The sequence below is a fragment of the Pituophis catenifer genome, unplaced genomic scaffold, assembly GCF_029215685.1.
Source record: "Pituophis catenifer annectens isolate HBS135680 unplaced genomic scaffold, rPitCat1.0.hap2 SCAF_1, whole genome shotgun sequence".
Lineage (NCBI taxonomy): Eukaryota > Metazoa > Chordata > Lepidosauria > Squamata > Colubridae > Pituophis > Pituophis catenifer.
The window spans coordinates 78,240,122-78,262,529 of NW_027256881.1; the positions used below are offsets into that span (position 1 = coordinate 78,240,122).

Here is a 22,408-nt window from a genome sequence, read left to right on the forward strand (position 1 = left end):
AAATAATCAAAGAAGTCTACTTATGTACTTATGCTACAAGTGTTCAATTTAAAAATTTTCTAGTTGTGGGAAATATGGGACTTAACATTTGGATTATTTATGACCAAATTGATTTCTGTATGCTTTTCCTTCTAGATAAAACTTCTGCATAAGGAAAATGTTGTTGTTTTCCTGAAATCTGCAGCATTTCATGGAAGCTGTTTTGGTTTGCACACTCAAAGCCAAGAAAATAGGAATCTAATAAGTTCATAAAACAGACACACGTACTCCTAAAGCCATCTCTTTTGGAATATCTGTCATAGGTTTTGACACATTATAGACAATTTATCAAGGTGAAATAATATATCTCGCTATCCAAAGTTAAATAAAAATACTATTATATTCTCCCTCTGCTTTGACTTTCAATTAATTTATTGGGGCACTGTCACTCCAATTTATTGCCAAATGGTCATATTCAAATTGAAAAACAGGGAAAAGGGAAGTTTTCTCCACCTCTGGTTTTATTTTTCAACCAGCAGAGATTCAGCTGGATATAAACCAGGAACCTTCTGATTTACAATTTAGCATCCATCCTTAGTGGAATTCATACGGCAAGAATAGCAAAAGAAAAGGAAATGTACTCCAATGTAATACACTAGCTTTTCTCTTATTCTGTTAGATATCAAGTTTTTCTCATAATAGTTCAAGAGTAATCACAATATTGTTTGAACTGTTAACTATCTCAGCATGATTTTCTCCAGTGAAACCTTAAGACAATCCCTTTCTACGGTCTGCTTATGTGCATCCATTCTTAAATCTTAGCCAAATAGAGCTATATCTAGCTACCCTTAGCTAATCTTAGCTAAATGTACCAACTCCAGTTCAAATGCTGAATCCTGATCTGATTTTGGGTTGCTCAAGACACCAATCTGACTGTTGCCTATAATTCACAAAAAGTGCTCCAGTTTTTGCCAATAGTCTTCTGGATTAGTACTACAATGTTGTGGAACTCCAATTGCTCAAAAGTTACATTTTTATTTATTTAATTTGTAAACATTGTTAAGTGAGGACCAGAAGATGTAGCTCTTACTTAAATGCCACACCAAGTCATATGTATCCTACATTCATACAAAAATCAATACAAATATTTCAAAACAACATGTATCTGCATGCCTCATTCCCTGGCCTCCCCCCTCCCGCCCCCTAGTTTTTACTGTCTGGTACAGACTCATAATCCAGATCACAGATCACAATGAAAAGGAAGAGAAAAAAAAACCTCACTAGCTTCTTCAACACAGCATCTTTTGCAAACTACCCCCAAAGTAATAGCTTTTCTTTTGAAGAATATTTTAGAAATTAGATATGGATTTCCAACAAATCTCTATCATGCCTACAGAGCTCAGCTATCTGGGAAAAAACACATGTCTTCAAGTATAATATAGCCTTCTTGTTCTTTTTTTGCTGTTATAATTGATGTAAATAATACCAACAAGTCCAAAGTGAGGGGCCATGATTTCTCGGTTTAGAAAGAACAGAACAGCGTGAAGGAAAAAGAGAGAGAGAGAGAGAGAGAGAGAGAGAAGGGAGGGAGGGAGGGAGGGAGGGTGGAAGGAAGGAAGGAAGGAAGGAAGGAAGGAAGGAAGGAAGGAAGGAAGGAAAGAAGGAAGGGCAATCTTTAAAATCCCTCTATCATCTTACATTAGCTATTTTTTGCAGCAAACACAGAAGAACCATCACAAGTCAAAAGCCACATTTTCCCAGCATAATACCGAATAGATCTCATCCTTCCTTTGCTCCGAAAAATCAGCAAAATATTGATTCAAATAAATTTAACCCCAAACCAAAAGGGTCCCAACCCCATTCCCCCGAGTGTTTAAAGTTGATGCCCTCCTTTGGGCACTTGTAGACTTTTCCAGTTGCATTTCCACCCTTCCTCTCAGATTCCTTTGTGCAACTCCACTAGACCTCCACCCTGACATTTCCTGGGCTGGCCCTTATGAGAAAGCTCCATTGGGTGGGGTGGATTTTTATTTTTTTATTTTTTATTTTTTGTAATCCTCCCTAGACTGTTTTTCTCTTTTCATTTCAGACGTTGAGTCACATTAGCCAAAGCTACTGCAAAGGCCTGCACCGCTGAAAATGGATATTGAAAGTCCAAGATATAGGCATTGCCATCAATCCGTCCAAATTGCATGACCTGAAAGATTGGGGGGAGGGGAGGAGGGGAAGAAGAATAAAATTAGTGGCTGAAGAGAAAGAGTAAATAATAAATCAGATTAATAGAAAGTGGGCCATTAAAGGAAGGAGAAGCTCACAATCCTTTGCCTTCTACCAAGAATTATATTTATCTTTATTTATTAGATTGTTGTTCTGCCTTACCTGCTTTATAAGTAACTTGAGGCAGCAAACATACCTAATGCTTCTTTCTTCTCCTCTTATTCCCACCCCCCCAACAACAACAACAACCCTATGAGGTGGATTGGGCTAAGAAAAATTGATTGGCTCAAATCATCCAGCTGGCTTGGAATGAAGTTCTACTAGCATTGCTAAGGTTTTCAAAGAGAATGGCAGCCATACTGAGCACTAGGCTCTTCAATGGATTCAAACAACTATTCTGGACTGAACCATGGTTTACTGATTATGTCAAAACTGAACTTGCACACACTGCTAAATCATAAAACAGTGTTCACCAATCTCCAGATTGTGGATTTCGGTTCCCGGAATTCCTGAGAATTCTGGGAGCTGAATTCTACAAATCTGGAAGTGGAACAATGGCAGGATTCCCATGCCACATTAGCCCAAAGTCAACCAAACCATATTAGTCATTTTATTTATACTCATTTGTTTTCATTTTAAATCTTGAAGCAATTTACAAGTGTTCTATTTCAGTCGAGTGTGGAACTCATTTTAAAAACCAAAGAGTATGATTTCTCTGTTTTTAGAAAACAAAGCACTGGCTTAATTTTGAAAACCACTTTGTGTCTCTGTTATGGTACGTTCTACTACTAAAGTACGTAATACAGCAGCTCTTATAAGTGAGGAAAACAACAGTCAGAATTTCATATTTCCTCTTAACACTTCTGTTCACACTGTTGTTGTTTTGTAGCAGAAATGTTTATATGCCAGACTGGTGTCAAGTCTTCATTATGTAAATTATGCAATTTGCATCAGTCACATCTTGTCTCCTGTTGATTTATAGGAAAGCTGTAAACAATTGGCTTTTTAAAGAGACTCCTGGAAGGAGATAAAGTGTAAATTGGGAGTCACCATTATGGGTTTTGATTGGTTGCTTGATATTGCTCAGTAATCATAGTTTCCTTTGTAATTGACTTGCTCCTATGAGAGTCTGTTTGTGTGTGTGAAGATGTTTTGTTATTTTAATCTACTTACTAGGGGGAAAAGGTTGTTCTTTGGAGGGGAGCAACAATAAAGTCTCAGTATTATCAATAAATATGATGTGAATGAAGCAAATTACATGATTCATGTCATTTGTGTTTATGATATCATAACGCAAGAGATTTCCTCCCAAAGCTTATCATTTCAGTGTGGTATTACTCACAGACCATAAGAGTTTCTAGTAATTTGGCTTGGTAATTTTTATTATTGCAAATATCCAGGAAAAAAAATAAGCAGTTATCTTACCTTCCACTCTCTTCCTGGAACAAAACAGATTTATTTTTACATAGTTTCAAGTCTTTCAGGATACCCAAAAGTTGCAGGTATCTCAAAGAGAACTGTAAAAGTGGGAAATTTGTGGTCTCCAATGATTGCTGAACTATAACTCTTAGTAGCCCTAGTTAGCAAGGCTAATCAGGAATATCAGAAGTTGAAGTACAGTTACATCTTAAAGGGCTAGAGGTTTCTTAGCCATGATCCACACTTTACTCCCATCAGTACTTAAAGTCACGTCTGGTACAAATCTCACTCTAGTATCAGCAGTACATCTACCATGTGTGTGTGTGTGTGTGTGTTTGTGTGTGTGCGTGTGTATCATTCTTTGCAAGGAAATAGGTGAACTGTTCAAGAGCAATCATATGAAGCTTCACCTGACATACATGTTAAACAAAAAAGGGTTTTCCATTTTCTCTTGGTTAGCTTACCTGTCTTCCTTCCAGCTCAATCTGGAAATTCTTTGCAGATTCTTGAGTCACCCTCCCTCCAAAGTCCAGCTGATAGACCTGGGTTGCCTCATTCCACAAAGGCTGTTTATTTGCCATCACGTACACAAAGCCCTGGTTTCCCAGCCGCCCATCTTCCTTCTCGTTTGCTTTCCGACATTTAAATTCATCCAGTTCGCTGGCTGTCCTCAAGTTCCTTTTCGTTTTCCACCCCTTTTTACTCCCTTGGCTCTGATTCATCAGTTCATCCCCACTAATAAACAATTCGGGCTCACTTTCTGAGCTGTCCTGAAATTCGTTCATCTTGTTCAGTTTTTTTGACTTCAGCTGATCTTTCTGACTCTTGAGTTTCTTCTTCTCCCTGCCCAGTCTTGGGCTGGCTATTAGGGAATTGAAGTCAGTCAATGTGGTCCTGGCCTCCTTTTTGACTTTTCCCTCTGTGATAGCCTGCATATTTCCTTCATCCGCTCGGCTATCCAGGCGCTTGCGATTCTTCTTCCCAAACTTGTCTGTCCTCTGAGAAATGGGACTTTCAGTCAAGGAGAGCACTTCTTGGAAGTTATCTGCTGTCTCTGCCATCACATCAGAGCCCACATGACCCGGAGGCTCTACTGGTGGTGGAGACATAACAGATTTGTCCACCACAAGAAGCGCCTTGGGTGGCAGAACGTTCTGGGTACTCTGGACAGAAGGTGGGCATGTGCTATAGGAATTCCATGGATGCAAGGCCATTGGTGGCAGCTGTAAACTTGAACAAGTACTATTTCCAGGATACATGGGAGGCAAAGGGCAGTAGGAGAGGTTTGAGGGATAGGCTGGCTGAAGAACAACAGATGGCTCCTGTTGTACAATTTGGGATGGGGCCAGAGCTTCTTTGGGAGAACAAGGGACCTGCATTCCTTGAAGAGGAGGAAGTGGAGGAGGAGGGATACTATAATTTCCCAAATATGGTGCTCCAACACCATAACTCATCTGGAAAGTGGCAGTGGGACTGGTTGGAGATTTGGGGGAAACAAAGGTTGCTCGGGATATATCCAAATGTTGAGCTTGGCCAATGACTAGAGGGTTGGATTTACCAGGGTTGGGCAAAGTACTATGAGCTGTCCTTTCTTGAGGAACCCATATCTCCTCGCTCATCATAGGTTCCCACTGATAGGGAGGTGGCCTTTTTACAGCAATGTTAGGTTCTGCCATGGCTACAGGGACGTGGCGTGCTGATTTCTCCACAGGGCAGTGTTGAGAAAGAGCCTCATCCTCCATGAAGGCAGAGTTTACGTAATCGGTCCGCTCCCGAGAATTGTCAAGTGGGTTCAATAAATTGTAAGAGGATTGGGAGGCCAAAGGCGATGTACTGGCTGAGTGTGCAATGACTGAATTGTGCTGAGAGCTGCTTCCTGTGGTTATATCAGGCCTCATAGTGCTGAGGCCTGATGTGCCGCTGCTTGCGTTGATATTACTGATGTTCCCATTTCCATTGTTCGTGTTGCTGGTGCCATTGTTCGTGTTGCTGCTGCACTGGCTGCATGTGTACAGGGCAGTTGGCACTCGCTGCTGGTACTGGGCTCCCACAACATTGCTCTTCAGTTTCAGTGGGAACTGCAAAGTGGCCCTCTGGCTGTCCACCAACTGAGCCATTTTTAGGGCTGCCTCCCTACTATTTCTCCGCAGTGTAGCATGGATGATGCTATTGTCCAACCTCTGTGTGATGCCCCGGCCTTGAGCTAGCTGAGCTGCAATCTCTGGATAAGGGGGTGGGTCCCCTGTTGGAATGGAATAACGCGGAACTGTGAGCCTGTTCAAGGTGGCACTAGTGCATGGCTGCTGAATCTTCTTCTCTGATGAAGTAATCCGTAAAGTGGCAGAACTGCCTGGCCCGGGCAGAGTGTACGTGTTCTGGGCACACACCATCCGGGTTCGAGGGCGGCACACCTCCTCGACATTCCCACTGCTGTCGAAGGTGGTGATTCTCTCATAGCCCAGAGGGGTCTGGTAATGGGCTGCTGAATATAGAGAGAAATCACCTTTTTTCAAACAGAGATCTACCGGAGGTTGTGGAGGTACTGGAGGAGGTGGTGGTGGTGGTGGAGCCGTAGTAGGAGCCGCAGGTATGGTTCCGGGGTATGGAGGAGGAGGGTTTATTTTGTTCAGTTGAATTTCTTGGGCAGTGCTGAAGACAGCTGTGTCTCCTTCAGCCACCTGGGGGATGGGACGCAGAGCCTTAGCTTTTTGGAGGTGTTCGTGGTCTCTGTCCCCATCTCTGTGGTCCACAATTGCCATCTGGATGGCATTCTGGGGTGGCAAGGGTAACTGAGGAGGGACCTGGAGGATACGTCCCATTTCTACTCCTCCAAAGATCACTTGGCCTGGGCTAGAGTATCTGCTTGGGATTGGATAATGGACTGCATTATCAGCCACGTGGTCTGCTGTTGCCACAGCTGTTGTCTGATTTGCGAGGACATCCAGTTGCACATTCTGATTAGCTAGCAAAGACTGCACCAACCCTATGCTCTGAGTTGGTGACATTGCTTGTGCTGAACTGTGAATAGGAGCAATTGGGATGTTTACGGTGCAAGGTGGATTGTTCTCAGGAACTCCTGATGCTCCAGTCACTGTCATATAAACACATAGTATTACATTATGGCATTGAACTGTTTATTTTCAATAGATATATTAGATTAATAGTGTCAGATTTAAAGTATAGTTTACAACAGGGGTGTCAACCTTGTGGCCCATGGGCCAGATGCGTCATGTGCTGGCCATGCCCACCCCAGTTTAGCAAAGGGGGAAAGTTGTGATACATCATGTGACAACAATGTGACGCCACGAGTTTGACACCCCTGGTTTACAGGGTATCCTATCCTTGTCATCTCTATAATTCATTTTGTTAATCTACCACTTAGCAAATACTTCGATTTACTCCACCTTTGAATTTGCATTGTTACTCAAACGAATGTACTGTATCTCTGTGGCATCGTCACGAGCAGCAAATCAAATAACTGTCAAATATGCTTTGCATTCTTCCTGAAAAGCATTTTTACTCCCAATCACAACAAATATCCTGGTCTAAAGGGAATCTTGATTGGCTGAAATTCTGCTAAACTTGGTGCTAACTAACTGGTTAAAAAAGATAATGGGAATTTGCCCCAAGGAGAAGGTTAGAATTGAATATAAATAAATCCTTATTAACGATCACCTACTGTTCTTTTATAGTGTGAATAAAGGATGAAGAATTTGACTAGAAATGAGTAGTTCCCAGGCTCCAATGAATCATTATGCCAATAAAACAATATACCTTCTCCCCAAAGTTATCAAAAGAATGGCTAACTATTTAACAACTCATAAACATAGGAACAAACTTCCTAGTATTCAAACCTTGGACTGCAGACATCCATAAAGGCTTTGATTTCTATGTGCTGCCGTGGAGTAATCTATGTGTTTAAGGCTTCCATTTGTCTAATAAAGAAACTAAATCATATTTGTGAGCCATCTGCCAAATAAGCCAACTCCTGAATAAATGCTTACGTGACTAAAGAGCCAAGATTTACAGACCAGGCTGGTATGAAACCAATCTATTTAGGTAAAATTAGGCTCTTTGATGTAAATTTAACAAAGTGAGTAGTCATATAATAAATTTTAATTTATATTATTAGAGCCAAGCAATTATGACAACACAGTAATAATATAACCTGAAGATTTTAAATGCACCTATCCACTACTTTAATCTCAACAATCTTTAAAGAATAGAGTTGTACTAGAAATGAATAAATGCTACTATTAAAGTCACTTGAATATAATTTGAAGAAAAAACTCTAATTTTTTTTCTTCCTAGTTTCAGTTGCATGTTGATAAGGTCTTCAATAACCTGAAATGATGGGGTATCCAATTTACAGAGCATGTAAATATTTCTTTCTATAAAAGTGAGATCTCATCTGTCTTCCTAAAACCTGAGCATGAAAAAACAAGATGAGCACACAAATACAGTATCTAAAAGTTCCTGGCAATATTGTTGTTGCTTAATCTCTGGATAATTTGGCAGGAATAGTATTTAATCAAGGCATATTGATTTTATCATTAAGAAATGCTATTATCTTTTCCAGGCCTGAGTAATTGTGATTGCAAATCTTTGTATCATATTAAAACCTAGCCTCAGAAAATTTGCAAATTCGTAAATGATGTAATCCTAATGGTGATGATTAAATTCCCAGTTCCAAAAATGGCTGTTAAGTTCCCAAAAGTCCTAATTAGCAATGGTTAGATCTCACTGGAATCCAGTTCATGCATAAATAATAACCGTCAATTAATCAACAGCATACCCACATAATACATAGATTAGTTATTATTTATGCTTTCTTGTTTACATGTGTAGACTGCCAAACTTTCTTTGCCCTCTTGGGTTAATTCTTAATGTTGTTATTCAGAACATTGTAAGAACTAGAAGCTCGACCCAACTTATCTATCATATAGCCAGCTTTATATTCCTTATACCCTGTTTCCCCCAAAATAAGACATCCCCTGATAATAGGCCCAATCAGGATTTTGAGCGCATGGCAATAAGGCCAAGTGCTTATTTCAGGGTTCAAAAAAATATAAAACAGGGTCTTATTTTCGGGAAAACACAGTAGGATCTTGGCAAGACAAACTAGAAAGAATTGACAAAGTCTTGGACACTGCCAAGAATTCAAGTTCTGTCAAATTCCATAATTGATAGATGCCTTGTACAAGGCATCCAGCTCTTGAGGCTCTTTCATCTCGCAACCGTCATCAGATCTCTCAGCTCAATAAGCAATATAAAGCAGGAGGTTGGTAGAGGGAGGAATTATCTGCACTGGTCGGGATTCAGTAAAGGCTTCTTAGGATGTGTTAGGTCCCTGATGGAAGCACTAAAATAGATTATCAATTCTGGAGTTCATGGCCTTTTACAAACTCCAAAGCAAGGAGTATGCTCACAGTGTCTCTTTATGATTATCCTTATATAGGCTTTAAATCAGGTTAATAGAATTGTGTATCCTGAGCTGTTTATTTCCAGCAGAACCACAGTTTGTGTACTCCATTAAAGGAACTAAATATTCAAGTTAAATCTCACCTGGTAAATCATCTTCATCTTCACTAAAAACATTGGGATTGAAAACAGGTAGGTTGATATAATCAGTGGAAATCTTCCGCACTTCTGGGAGATAAATGGTCATTTGCCTTGGCTGAAGATGCAACAAGCTGGTTTTATAGATAACTGCAGAAAGAATGACAAAAGAGGGAAGAAATAAAAACCAAAAATCCAAAAATGTAAACAAAAATTGGAAATTTCAGGCCATACTGAGAATGACTGAATTAACAATCACTACACTTCTGATTTGGGGATGAGGTCCTGTGAATAATTCAACAGGAATTAAAGTGTCACCCAGAAGCCTCTTGAGATTTTGAAGAATCATTTCAGATCATTTACAAGACTAGTCATCTCCCCAAATAACTACAGTAAAAATCTGTTCATAGTAACTTCATCACCTAACGTGTGATTATGGGAATTATCCCTTCCTGCCGATATATAGCAATTGGCATCAAACCAGAGACAAGACAGAACATGTCAAATCCCTGAGTAAATCTGAACAACATCATTATCAATTTTTAATGCAACCAGACACTTCTATTCTAAAATGTTTTTGTTGTCTGTTCCATTAGTTACACTTTTACCATTTCTAAAAAAAACTGTGTGTTTTTTCTAAAAAGGAACTGGTATATACATATCTGGTTAGGAAGAAACTGAAATGAAAGTAAAGTTCAAAATTAAATTTTACCTGCACCGAGATTGGTTGGTAGGAACGCAGCCAAGCCTACTATTTTAAATTTGGTTCCCCAGATATTTGATGTGACCTGAGCAAGATAATTGTGCTGCAATGAAAAGACATAAGAAAAACAAGCTCATAAAAAATAATTTTAGAGCGTTTATAAACATTATTTTAATCAGGATCGAATCTGAGTCAGTCACTGGAATCAGAAATTTATTCTTCCAAGCTTTTGGACTCGTACTGGAGCCTATCTTCAGGGAACCTCTCTCTCTCCAAAATGTGTGCACAGCAAAGCTGGCTGCGGAATTCTTGGAGTTGAAGTCCACACATCTTCAATGTGCCAAGGTTGAGAAACACTGATCTAAATGGACGTTTCAGCTGCTGTGACCTAGTTCAAAACAAGGAATATTTTTGTGGGATGCAGTGTTCTTCATTGAAGATTATTGACTAATTTATCATATTGGGCCAGTCTGAGCTGAGTGATAGATATAATTTTGACTTCCAAGTCTAGGCTAGAGAAAGTGTGATTGGCCCAAAGTTATCCAACTAGCATCCATGTTTAAGAAAGATAGAACTTCAGTCCAGAATCTTAAGCATTTTTGAAGAACATTTTAACTTATCGGCCACCCAACTCCAATGGACTCTGGGCTAATATAATGCTGGTAAGTAGGCAAATAGATACCCTGTTTCCCTGAAAATAAGACTTCCCCTGATAATAAGCCCAATCGAGCTTTTGAGCGCAAGTGCTAAAATAAGCCTCCCCCCAAAAATAAGCCCTCCCCAAAAATATTTAAACACAGAGCTGGAAATTAGGTAAGACAGCAAGAGGAGCCCCATCTTGCTCCATGCACCCCAAAATAATAAGACCTCCCCGAAAATAAGGCCAAGCGCTTATTTCGGGGTTCAAAAAAATATAAGACAGGGTCTTATTTCAGGGAAACACAGTAGATGGCCACATGAGGTACCTGAGTGATGTCTTCCAAAGGAAATTCTCTACGAGTTAGGCTAGGTGATCCTATGGAGGGCTTCCTTATTGGTAATCTGGGAGATCTTGATATCTCCTGAGCAGCTCGTGATAATTTTGGAGATTTGCGAGCTTCTATATTAATTCTGCAAATAAAATTTCAAGTTACTTACGAACAAATAGATATGCTCTGTCTCTTTACAACACAATAGTATGCTGATCTATGGACTGCTAATATGATCAACAAGGTTCAGGTGGTCCTGGACTTACAACAGCTCACTTAGTGACCATTCAAAGTGACAACGGCACTGAAAAATGTGACTTATGACCCTTTTTCACACTTGTGACCATTGTGGCATCTCCATGATCACACGATTTACATTCGGATGCTTGACAAGTGACTCACATTTATGACGGTTCTAGTGTCCTGGGGTCATGTGATCCCCTTTTGCAACCTTTTGACAAGCAAAGTCAATGGGGAAACCAGATTCACTTAACAACCATGTTACTAATTTAACAACTGCAGTGATTCACTTAACAAATGTGGCAAGAAAAGTTGTAAAATGGAGCAAAACTCACTTAACAAATTTTTCACTTAGCAACAGATATTTTGGGCTCAATTGTGGTTGTAAGTTGAGGACTACCTCTACAAGGAACAGTTGTCTCTGGAAGCAAAGGAACAGCAAAATGCCTCTTTTTTTCCTTTCCTTTCTCCCGGCAAAAGGATACATGCATAGATCCACATTTTCTACCAGCATGAGAGATTGAAAATCAGTGCATTTTCACTGCTTTCAACAGAAGAAAAACCCTAGTGAATGATAAATTGGGAAAAATGACAACACTTCCTGGTTCCTCTCAGACTGAAAAAGTGGCCATTCCTTGTGCTGCAGGAAGCAAAAATGCAATTATTTTATTTTTCTGGTAAGAAAAGTTGTGCATGTGCTTCCATACACATATAGATGCGTTCATGATAGAGTAAGAATTGTAGGGAGGTTACTTATAGACATCCTAAGGCAGGGGTTGGCAACCTTTAAACACTCAAAGAGCCACAAAGGTCCTAACTGGAAGCCCCCCATTCAATTCTGGAGCCGACCGGAAGTCCAGTTCCCCCACCATAGAATCTCTTCCTAGTGCGGCATCGTTTTTCCTCTACCTGTCCTAACCGAAAGCCCTATCAATTGGGAAGCCGACTGGTGACAGGGAGTTGCAGCAGAGGGATGAAAGAGCCACATGCGGCTCCAGAGCCACGGGTTGCTGACCCCTGTACTAAGGGATTAGCCAATCTGCACTATATGCTACTGACTTTAGGAGGAGTTTTTCATACGAAAGAAGTAGTTATAGTGTAACAGCATTTTTTTTTCTTTCTGGGATAACATTCAGGTTCAAATCCAGGACAGTTTTATGCTTACATATCAAACACGAGCATCAGGTTTAATATTCTGTGAAAACTATTCTCAAATCAACAGGGATTAGGAGAGGTTTAGAGCAGTGTTCTGCAACAGGAACCTTATGGCTGAAATACTGAATTTTCAAGAAGGATAATGCCCTAATTTGCCCTTTTCAAAATAACCGATCTGGAACCAGTCAAACCACTCAGTTCAGCCCAATACACATCAACAAAACCATGAAGTTCAGTAAACAGAAAGGAGAAAATTCCTCACAGCAGAAAATTATTCAACTGTGGAATAGAAACTCTCTTGGCAATACTGATGAACTGGGCAATCGATCTGCCAAATTAAGAGCAAAGAAAGAGAAAGAAATGTGTCTGGAAAAGAATAAAAAACTTGGAAGTACCTTGTAACATTTTATGTTTCATCAAACCTCTGAAATTGTTTAACATCAGAGAGAAAAAAAAAATTTGGTATTCACTTTATGCAAGGCTTGGCACTGATTTGACGAATGCTTGATAACAAACCTCAGAATCATGGCTACTTTACTCTGGTACTTAATCACAGAAAAGAATTCTAAGGTTCTTATCAAGCTTTATATGGAAAAAAAAAAACCCAGCATTTCTTAAATGGCCAGTTTCTTATGCCCCAGGAATATTACTTTTTATTCTAATTTTATGGGACAACATCTTTGCATATGCATACACATGATAATACATTTACAGATGGATATGTATGTGTATGCATGTGAATAATACATTCATATACATATACATAAAATTCATATACATATGGGAGAAAGAATACCTGGGAAGTTTGGGTGATTTACTAGCACGAGTGATTTTGGGAGATTTTTTCCCAGCCCAGTCATCACTCAGTTCAATATCACTGGAATCAGAGCAGTTGCAGCTATCAATCATGGTGGAAATCAAGCTGTTTCCATAGACTTCATCTATTATATAAAAGGAAAAAGAGGAAGATGGAAGCATTCACAAATCAGATCCCAATTATAGCTCAGTCATCTCTAGCTTATTCTATAAGTAGTACCTGCTATATAACTGCAATATGGAATACTCTGAATTCAAACAAATAGTGTTCAGTTATCTGAATTGACAAGCATTTCTACAAAATTGAAAAAAAAATGCTCTGAACAGTTTAAATATCCCCTTGCCCCTCCTGTCAAGTCATATAATATTATAAGAGACTACAATTTAAAAGAGAAATTGAATTGCTGATAAGAGAAATAAATAGCATGACTATTCTTAAGTAGGCGAACTAGTTTTGTGGATTAGCAGAGGAAAAAAATTATATATGTCATTCTAATGGATTTTTTTTCCATGAACAAGAGATGAAGTTTAAGGCTGATGCTAGACAACAGCAGATTGACAGTAGAATTTCCGTGCATCTTAAAATGAGCTATTTCTAATAAAATACATGATATTTGCATAAGAAATCCATGCACAACATGGCTCTCTCACAACAACTAGAACTGGAATCTAAGAACCGCCAACTCAAAACTCTGTACCTGCTTTTCCATCTGTCTTAGGATCCATGATGACAAACTCAGGCCTGAGTTTACTAATTCGACGACCTTTCAAGATAGGCACCAGACCACCCAAATATTCTAAATACAATGTATAGCAAGGACCTCCAACTTCTGGGTCATCTTCTGTCCGCTTCATTGTACAGTGAAGCCTTTCATTGCCAGATGTTGGGTAACTAACAAAATCTCGCATATTGTTAGGGTCTGGGATAGGAGGCTGGGTTAAATGTAGAATAAATAAAAAAGTCATACCAGTCATTCTCTCACCACCTTTCTATCATTCAAGAAGACCTGCTCAATGTCACGCTGAATTTTGCACATACTTCAAACTAATATGATTAAGCCTTTGACCTTATTCAGTTGTAATGAAAGCTTTGTTGTATGCAAAACTGTAATAACCAACAGTGGTGTTAGATAAGTGGATAACTGCTTTTTAAAGCAGTTCCTGTAAAAGCCAAGCACAAAGGTTTTATGATTCAGCTAGGAGATGAGCTACATTAATGGTTATGCAGGTTACTAAACTAAGCATTGCTTTGATTTCTTCTTATGAGACTTTGAATCTAGGCCAATGAATTAAGTGGAAATTGCTCTCAAATAAAGGCAGGGAAGAGAAGTGGCAATTTAACAGGAGGTCTTAGCCAGTGATATTATAATATCTCCATAACAGGGAGGCCAACTTTCTGGTCTGTTTTGGGATGGGGGCAGGGGTGAAATGCTCCAGGTTCAGACTGGATCGCCCGATCCAGTAGCGATGGCGGCAGGTGGTTTGGAGAACCGATAGCAAAAATCCCTGCCGCCCCCCCCCCCCATGCCCAGCTGAGCTGTGCAATCATCAGAGGCTTTTTAAAATTATTTTTAAAAGCATTTTTTCTACAACCTCTTTGGACAAAAAAATGCTTTTAAAAGTAAAAAAAAAAAAAAAGCCTCTGATGATCGCATAGCTCAGCTGGGATCATTAGAGGCTTTTAAAAGCATTTTTTTAAAAAACTGGTTTTAAAAGTAAAAAAAAAAGTTGGCCACGCCCACCCAGTCACATTACCCCACCACCAAGCCATGCCCACAGAACCGGTAGTAACAAATTTTACATTTCACCACTGGGGGGGGGAGGGTATTTAAGGGGTAGAACCGATGTCTTCATTCAAGCCATAAAATCATTTTGCCACTTGAATAGCAGAGGAAAAAAATAAGCCTGATCTAGGCTATTGATTTTTAAAATCTCCTCCAACATGCAAATGAAGTTTTAAAAAATTAGATTCCTCCTTACCCCAGGAATGCTTTGAGGGTCAAAATATGGGTGCTTGTGAAATACATACAGGCTGTGAGTCACCCACCACTGTTGTCAAATATTGCTGCCTTAATCTACAATGTGATTTCTGTACTTCATTTTTTTAATGTCAGTCCCTTCTATAGTTTAAACTAGACCTATCTTCCATTCTATGCTCTGCTCTGCTCTGCTCTGCTCTGCTCTGCTCTGCTATATTATACTATACTATACTTCATGCCATACTATACTATATACACCCTAGCACTGATGATGTTACCTAGACTGGTAATGAAACATCTGCAAGAAAACAAATAAGGTCAGAGAGCTTATTTGGACCCCACATACTAATTTTGACAGGTTTATCACCCCACCATTTGTTTACCTTGATTGTTGGTGTAAAGGCAGTGGTTAGGTATGAACAAAGCCGAGGAGGCAGGGTTAATTTACTGATATCTTTGTCGTCTCTCAAAGAGCTGGCTATTGTTTGTTGGCACAGGAGCTGTAAGCTGGACACTCGGTGCTCTACTCGGACAACATACAGGGCAGGGCCAGAAGCCATGAGCAGACGTGAGTCCCTATGACCCCAGCAAATTGAGATTATGGGGCGCTGTGTGAAAAAAATATTTTTTTAGACTTTTCTGTATCAATGAATCATATTTTAAAGATTTTTTAGTAGGATGTATTTTATTGTCCACATGCCCTTCCACATGATTCACACCTGAGAGGTATGTTCAAGTGTATATATCTTTCTAAGGCTCTATTATTCTAGGACTCTATTACTATCTTCAATTGCTAGGATAGGATATTAGGATATGGAAGCCTTCTTATCATTCCAATCTTTTCTCCATTTTATTAACAATAGTGAACAATAGTTATTAACACTAGTTAAATAAGTCACAATGATTCTGTGTAATTCGTAATACGGTGATTCGTATCTGCACTATCATGCTAGCAATTTTTCTATTTGAGAATATATGTTGGGATTTTTTTTAACCTTCTTCCTCAGGTCATGCTCTTCAGCATAACTCTTACCTGTACAGGGGTCTCCAACGTGTAGATGTGTTCACCATGAATATTGTAGAACTTGACGAGTGCACTTTTCAGAAAAGAAGCAGCGTTAAGTTCGGCCAGTTGGCTAAGTTTTTCCATGCCTGCTACGGCCAGCAAGTCTCCTTGCGTGCACCACTGAGCCACTACATCTAAAACCACAAAACAGCAGAAACTTAGCAAATAGATCCTCTCATAAGTGACTACATTTATCCTAGACTCATCTTCCCCACAGGAATGTTTAAGAGGGCTGCCACTAATCAAGAAATAAGCAAAACAGCATATGAATGAACATTATGAAAGTAACAGTAACAGTCCATTCGCCAAAATTATTCTTCCTGTCTTATCCTACATGTTGAGGCAAGCCTTTCAACCACCATGGGACAATTTTTGAAGCATTTCACTTGACAGAAAGTCTGGATTTAGACATCATTCGATTCATAAGCCATGATTGCTAAACCACAGTAGTTGGGTTCATGAATCAGGCTAGGCCACCCCCACATTGTATCCTTATGTTTGCATGAAGAAAAAGGATCATGGAAAAGATATAAATTTGACTTCATCTTAGTGACAGTTAATTAAAACTGTTAATGTTGTCTATTCTCCAATCACATATTTTCCCCTTCTATCACCTTAAAATTACCATTGTTAACAACTTTAGGTAGTGTGAGGGAAATAAGAGTCAAAGATTTTGAGAGGCTGAATAACTGAGCTGAGTCCAGGATATTGAGCCAACAGATTGTGTGTGTGTGTGTGTGTGTGTGTGTGTGTTTAAAAATAGCAACAAAACTAGCAACCATTTTATGGTTAACTTTTCCTTTTTGACAGGTAGGTGTCACTATAGCTAGGAGAAAATATGCAGACAGTTACTGAGCTTCAGGAAACAAATGCTGTCAAAACAATCAAAATTAAAGCAAACAAGTAACTTCCCTTTTGTACCTTTTAACCCTGAGCGGATGGTGGTAGGAGATAAATCATCGTAGTTGTTCATTAAGCTAATATCTCCTGATGTGAAGCTGACAGTGAGAAGCTGTTTGGTGTTCTGAACCAGGACTGGATATACCGCTGGGCCATCTGCAAGGTAAAGTTAGAAAGAAAAATAGATGTTTCCAGGTCCACATGAAAGTCCCGATAGGACTTTAACTGCAGAGTTTCCCAGAAATAAGCACATCCTCCTTCCAGGATGGTCTGTAATGTTAATGTCACAGTCTTAATACTGATCCTTCAATGGCCCATTGTAATCCAAGTTTTCTCTTCCTTAACCCAGTGCCTTCCTGATAAATTAGACTAGGTAAAGGTAAAGGTTCCCCTCGCACATATGTGCTAGTCATTCCCGACTCTAGGGGGCAGTGCTAATCTCCATTTCAAAGCCAAAGAGCCAGCGCTGTCCAAAGACATCTCTATGGTCATGTGGCTGGCATGACTAAACGCCAAAGGCGCACGGAATGCTGTTACCTTCCCACCAAAGATGGTCCCTATTTTTCTACTTGCATTTTTTACATGCTTTCAAACTGCTAGGTTGGCAGAAGCTGGGACAAGTAATGGGAGCTCACCCCATTACGTGGCACTAGGGATTCGAACCGCTGAACTGCCGACCTTTCGATCGACAAGCTCAGCGTCTTAGCCACTGAGCACTGCGTCTACAATGGAGGCTACAATCTCCATTAACCTCACCCCATATGCTGCATCAGGATATTGCCATTATCACTAGGTTGGAGAAGACTGCCTCACTCCTCAGTTAGAGGCCTTGCTGCAAGCACTCTAAAGGGACTCTTGCCTTTTGGTCTAACTACTAGTTGAGAAAGTTGCCACATTTTGTAAAAACTAGATTTATCTTATTTATTTATTGGCTTGTTTGATGACTTGATGGAAGTCCTGTCTCCACTTAAAAGTATATTTCACAGCATGATCAGAGTCCCCTACACTCTGTAAACAGATCACATTGATCCAGGAAGTTATGAAGACTTCTACCCATGTGGTGCAGCTGCATAAATCTGCTTGTAAACTTTTGACACCAGAAAACTTTCCAAAACACAATATTTCGCTCACAAAGCTTGGAAACAAGCCAATAGTGCCATGAAGTATTTGCCTCTACCAGGCTGACACGTAGAAAAAAGGAACTGACTTGGGCCAATAGAGAGGCATAGTATGGAGTGCCAACTATGCTAAGAGGAAAAAAAAGTCTGAAATATTTGAACTATTCCCACCAGTATCCAAAGGTTGCCAACAAGAAGCTAGTGGAGCAGACCTGGCTCTTGAAGCAACACTATTTATGACTCCCATGTTTCATAATATTTTGATGAGCATGTGAAAAAAAAATCCTGTTGCATTTCAATTATGAGAGAAAGCAGCATATTCTTTTAGTCAAAGTTTCTTTCAATACGAATTCATCAACGTTCGGGAAATGAAAAAAAAATAGGAGAGGGGACAATTCATTTCTCAAGTATTGCAGATCTGAAACCTCTTAAAATTGAAATATTCATCTTTCATACTTAGGGAGCCCCTATTTTAAAACAGAACTTGACCATCCATGACCAGGCAGAACAGGATAAATCTTGAGAACCCAGAAACTACTAAAAAACAATGTCATATTTCTATAAGGCTATTTCTTTGGGGTTCACATTTGTACTTTATATATTTTACATACAAACACACAGACACAAAACACACACTGTATATTGTATATTTGTAGCACCATCTTCAACACTTACTATATAATTAGTGGCTGCCACTGCATGAGAAAGGTGTTCTTTAAACATTACTCTAGATGCATTCTGCTAAATTGTGGAGAACTGAACACCAGTATCATATAACTGATATTGTTTTATGGATTTAATTCAAGCAACTCCCTCCTCCTCTTCTAGTGAATCAAAACCAGATCAATGGAACACACAATGCTTCATAAGAATATGTCATATTAGCATAATCAATAGAAGTAGGCTTGAACCAAGTTCACCCACTGCTGACTGACTCAGCATGATTTACACACCTGCCAGCTTTATTCTTCTACAGCAAGGTACATGGCTCTGTAAAGCAATCTCAGAATGAACCTCCTGTTCTAATTTATTATAAACCAGAAGTTTTCCAATGAAAGTTGGGAGCAGCAGCCTGTTTCCAAAGATTCATCTGGTGATGTCATAAATAGTGGAGTTTGCATGCTCAAAATGAAAACCAAATCCTTGGTTTTTTTTTTTTTCTCTTTTGCTTTTTCTCTTTGGCCTTGGGAAGGAAGTTGTTTTCTCTTACTTGATAGGATATGGGCAGAATAAGGCACCTTGACTTTGATATTTCATGGAGGTAGAGTGGCTCTGTTTTAATTGGCTACTTCGTCCTGCTAGCAAGAATTCTGAACTCATAATGGAAGCCCCTGTTACTTATAGAAGTGAAGCATTTGTTCCCCCTCCCCTCAAGAGAACTGGGACACTATTTTGCCAAGTCACTTCAGTAGACCTCTTCTAAAATGTGCATAATTCTAAGGGCCATCTTTTAAATTTGGTTTCAATCAACTCCTTTTTCAATTCAGGATGCAATTGTGTTTATTATAGTGGTGAGAGATAGGGATCCAGGCTAAAATATAAGACCCTTCAAAATTCTGAGTACTGAAAGGCAATTACTTAAAATGACCTCTCATACTGTAGCTTCTTAGCTTGAAGGGACATAATATAAAGCAATCTGGGGATCTGAGATAATTCACTTAAGAAACTTTGATTTCAGAAAGGTCCCACAAATGATGGAAGATCCTCTTTGGGACACCTCTAAAATAAATGTATCAGGAAGAGCAAGAAATTGTTTTAACTGAGGAAAATGCTATTTTTCTCAGGATAAGGACTACTGGAGTTGAACGTCAGGACGTAAGCACAGCTAAGACCAACCAAGTAGCTAGGGCAGAATCTAACAATTATTTCCATCTATCTAATAATATCATCCTACCACCACATTAAAAAATGACTAAATTTTGTTATTTATTATTTTTTTTGCTAAAACTCTGAGACCACACCCATGGCTTTAGGGGGTTGCACATACTCCTGCTTTAATTGTTCCACTTACTGGTTGAAAGTAAGTTGAAATAGCTTAAGGAAGGCTGGCAGCTAAAGATTATCTCTTTCTACTTCCCTTTTGATAAACAAGGAAATCTGGTAATTAATAGCAGTCAAGCTACAGATTAGTTTTTAAATAAGTAAATACTTGCCCTTTTGAAATTCATGCTTATTGTCTTGTGTTTTGGTTCTGAGAATAGCAAATCATGGAAGAACTGATAATGTGAGTTAATCTAGCTGTTCAATGGCTTCAGACAAACAATTCCTTAGTTTTGTGCTTTTGACTGGAAAATGTGTCTAATTAAGCAAAGTATGCACGCAATGTACAATGTGCAAATTAAATCCTCAGCAATGATGTGGAAGAAATGTAAAAATCTAGTTAATATACAAATTATGCCACTCTGTTTGCAGATGTCTTAAACATTCAAAGGCCTTGTTCAAAAAATAATGCAAAAATAAGATTTTTTAAAACATCATTAGTTATTTAGAAGAGGAGATAGATGCCAAAATATTGCTATATCCAAATATCAGAAGATACCTTATGAACTAGAATTAAAAGAATTTCAAAAGAAAAATACAAATACAAGAATAATTCACAAGGTGTTATTCCTCAATAACCAATATCCAGCAGCATATTGCTTTTGATCTTAGGGGAATCAAAGTAGTATGATTCCAACTAGTAACTATTGATAGTCTGATTTTCCCCAAGTTTCTGTTATTCATGTCAGGGTTCCAAAAAATACCCCCAATGAAATAAAACTCCAAGGTAATAGATTCCTCAAAGTTTCACTTTATTAGAGATGTCATGTTGCCACATCTGGGAAAACCCGAATCTGAAAGCTTCCAGGTTTTCTCCACCCAGTTGAAAGTTCACAACCCTGCTCCACACCCACAAGTTCATCACATGGTCCAATCCACCCTTCAGGCTCAACTGGAAACAATCCCCCCATCCAGGTGCAGGCAAATGTCCTTGACTCCCAGAGCAAGGAATGTTGTTATGGCTACGCCAACAAAAAAAAAAACCTCCCAATTTCCCAGGCTAAAATATGTGGCGGTCAGGAAGCTAAAAGAAAAAAATGGCTTCCAAACTGACAATTCATCTTTAAACTCATATAAATTGGTGGCAATGACCAGCAAACTCCATAGTTTATCTATGCATTTTTCATCGAATATTTTTGATTCATATAATATACTCAAAGAGCTCTACAGAATTTGGAAATCTTTTCACTTGTTATGAAGATGTGTTGACTCCTGAAAATAAACCAGAGGTCTATAGAGTACTTTTTAAATCAAGTTTGCTGATCTCTGACCAGAAGATGACTATGGATTCTAACTGAAGCTACAGTGCCAAAAAGTATGGGTATTGTTGTGGCCCACTCGGACGATGAGGAGGTTGGGTAAGAACTTGGGCCAGTTCTGGAGCCTGGGGAAGGCTCTGACAGATGCTCAGCATCGGACACAGAGATAGAGCCAAGACCATCCAACATTTCCCAGCCAGGGAGGCAGCTGCTTTAGAGTCAGAGATGAGGGAGGAGAAGGAACAGCTGGGGCCTGTTCCAGATGCACGTATGTGAAGAGCAGATAGGTGAACAACGGAGGATAATGAGCCGGTTCGGGAAACAAAACAAACATGGATGCTAACTGGCTGGGGAATAAACAGGAGGAAAGGGGAATGGTTTGGTTGTCGCAGACAACCATTCGCATTACTGGAAATTTTGCTCCTGGTGTGTTTCGTGCCACAAAGACTGCCTTGCCAAAACTGAGGTTTCTCTATTTCTCTGTTTGAACTGCCTTAATTTTCAGTCTCCCAGCTAGGAGCTCACAACCTTGCATTTATCATAACAAGCTGATAAGGACTATTGTTTCAGTTAACGTCTTGCAGGACTCTTGCCTGGACTTTCTGTTGGTGAATGCAGTTAATTCCCAATGTTTTTTTTTTTTTAATTTGATTTATATGCCGCCCTTCTCCGAAGACTCAGGGCGGCTTACAATGCGTTAAGCAATAGCCTTCATCCTTTTGTATATTTATACAAAGTCAGCTTATTGCCCCCACAACTGGGTCCTCAATTTACCTACCTTAGAAAGGATGGAAGGCTGAGTCAACCTTGAGCCTTGGCGAGATTCGAACCCTGCAGTAATTGCAGGCAGCTGGTTTTAATAACCAGCTTAATAACAGGGTGCCTTAAACCCCTGTACTACCAAGGCTCTTTGTGTCAATGTGTAAATAAAGAGGGTTTTTTCATTGCAGGGAATCTGTTTCTTGCTTCTGTGAAGGCCAGGTCAGAACA

General features: G+C 39.4%; 1 protein-coding gene across 1 annotated transcript in view; it reads right to left on the reverse strand.

Annotated features, from left to right (window-relative positions):
- Nucleotides 1-1,068: 1,068 nt before the first annotated feature.
- The window catches only part of TULP4 (TUB like protein 4), a 56,641-nt gene continuing 35,301 nt past the window's right edge, over nt 1,069-22,408 (reverse strand). Inside the window, exons 5-14 of the mRNA XM_070932631.1 lie at nt 17,023-17,157; nt 16,069-16,235; nt 15,419-15,643; nt 13,755-13,989; nt 13,037-13,181; nt 10,843-10,987; nt 9,887-9,980; nt 9,181-9,324; nt 4,080-6,706; nt 1,069-2,176 (exon numbers count right to left, since the gene is read on the reverse strand). Of these exons, the coding sequence (XP_070788732.1) occupies nt 2,060-2,176; nt 4,080-6,706; nt 9,181-9,324; nt 9,887-9,980; nt 10,843-10,987; nt 13,037-13,181; nt 13,755-13,989; nt 15,419-15,643; nt 16,069-16,235; nt 17,023-17,157 (4,034 nt within the window). The 3' untranslated portion in view covers nt 1,069-2,059. The remainder of the gene's footprint in view (nt 2,177-4,079; nt 6,707-9,180; nt 9,325-9,886; nt 9,981-10,842; nt 10,988-13,036; nt 13,182-13,754; nt 13,990-15,418; nt 15,644-16,068; nt 16,236-17,022; nt 17,158-22,408) is intronic.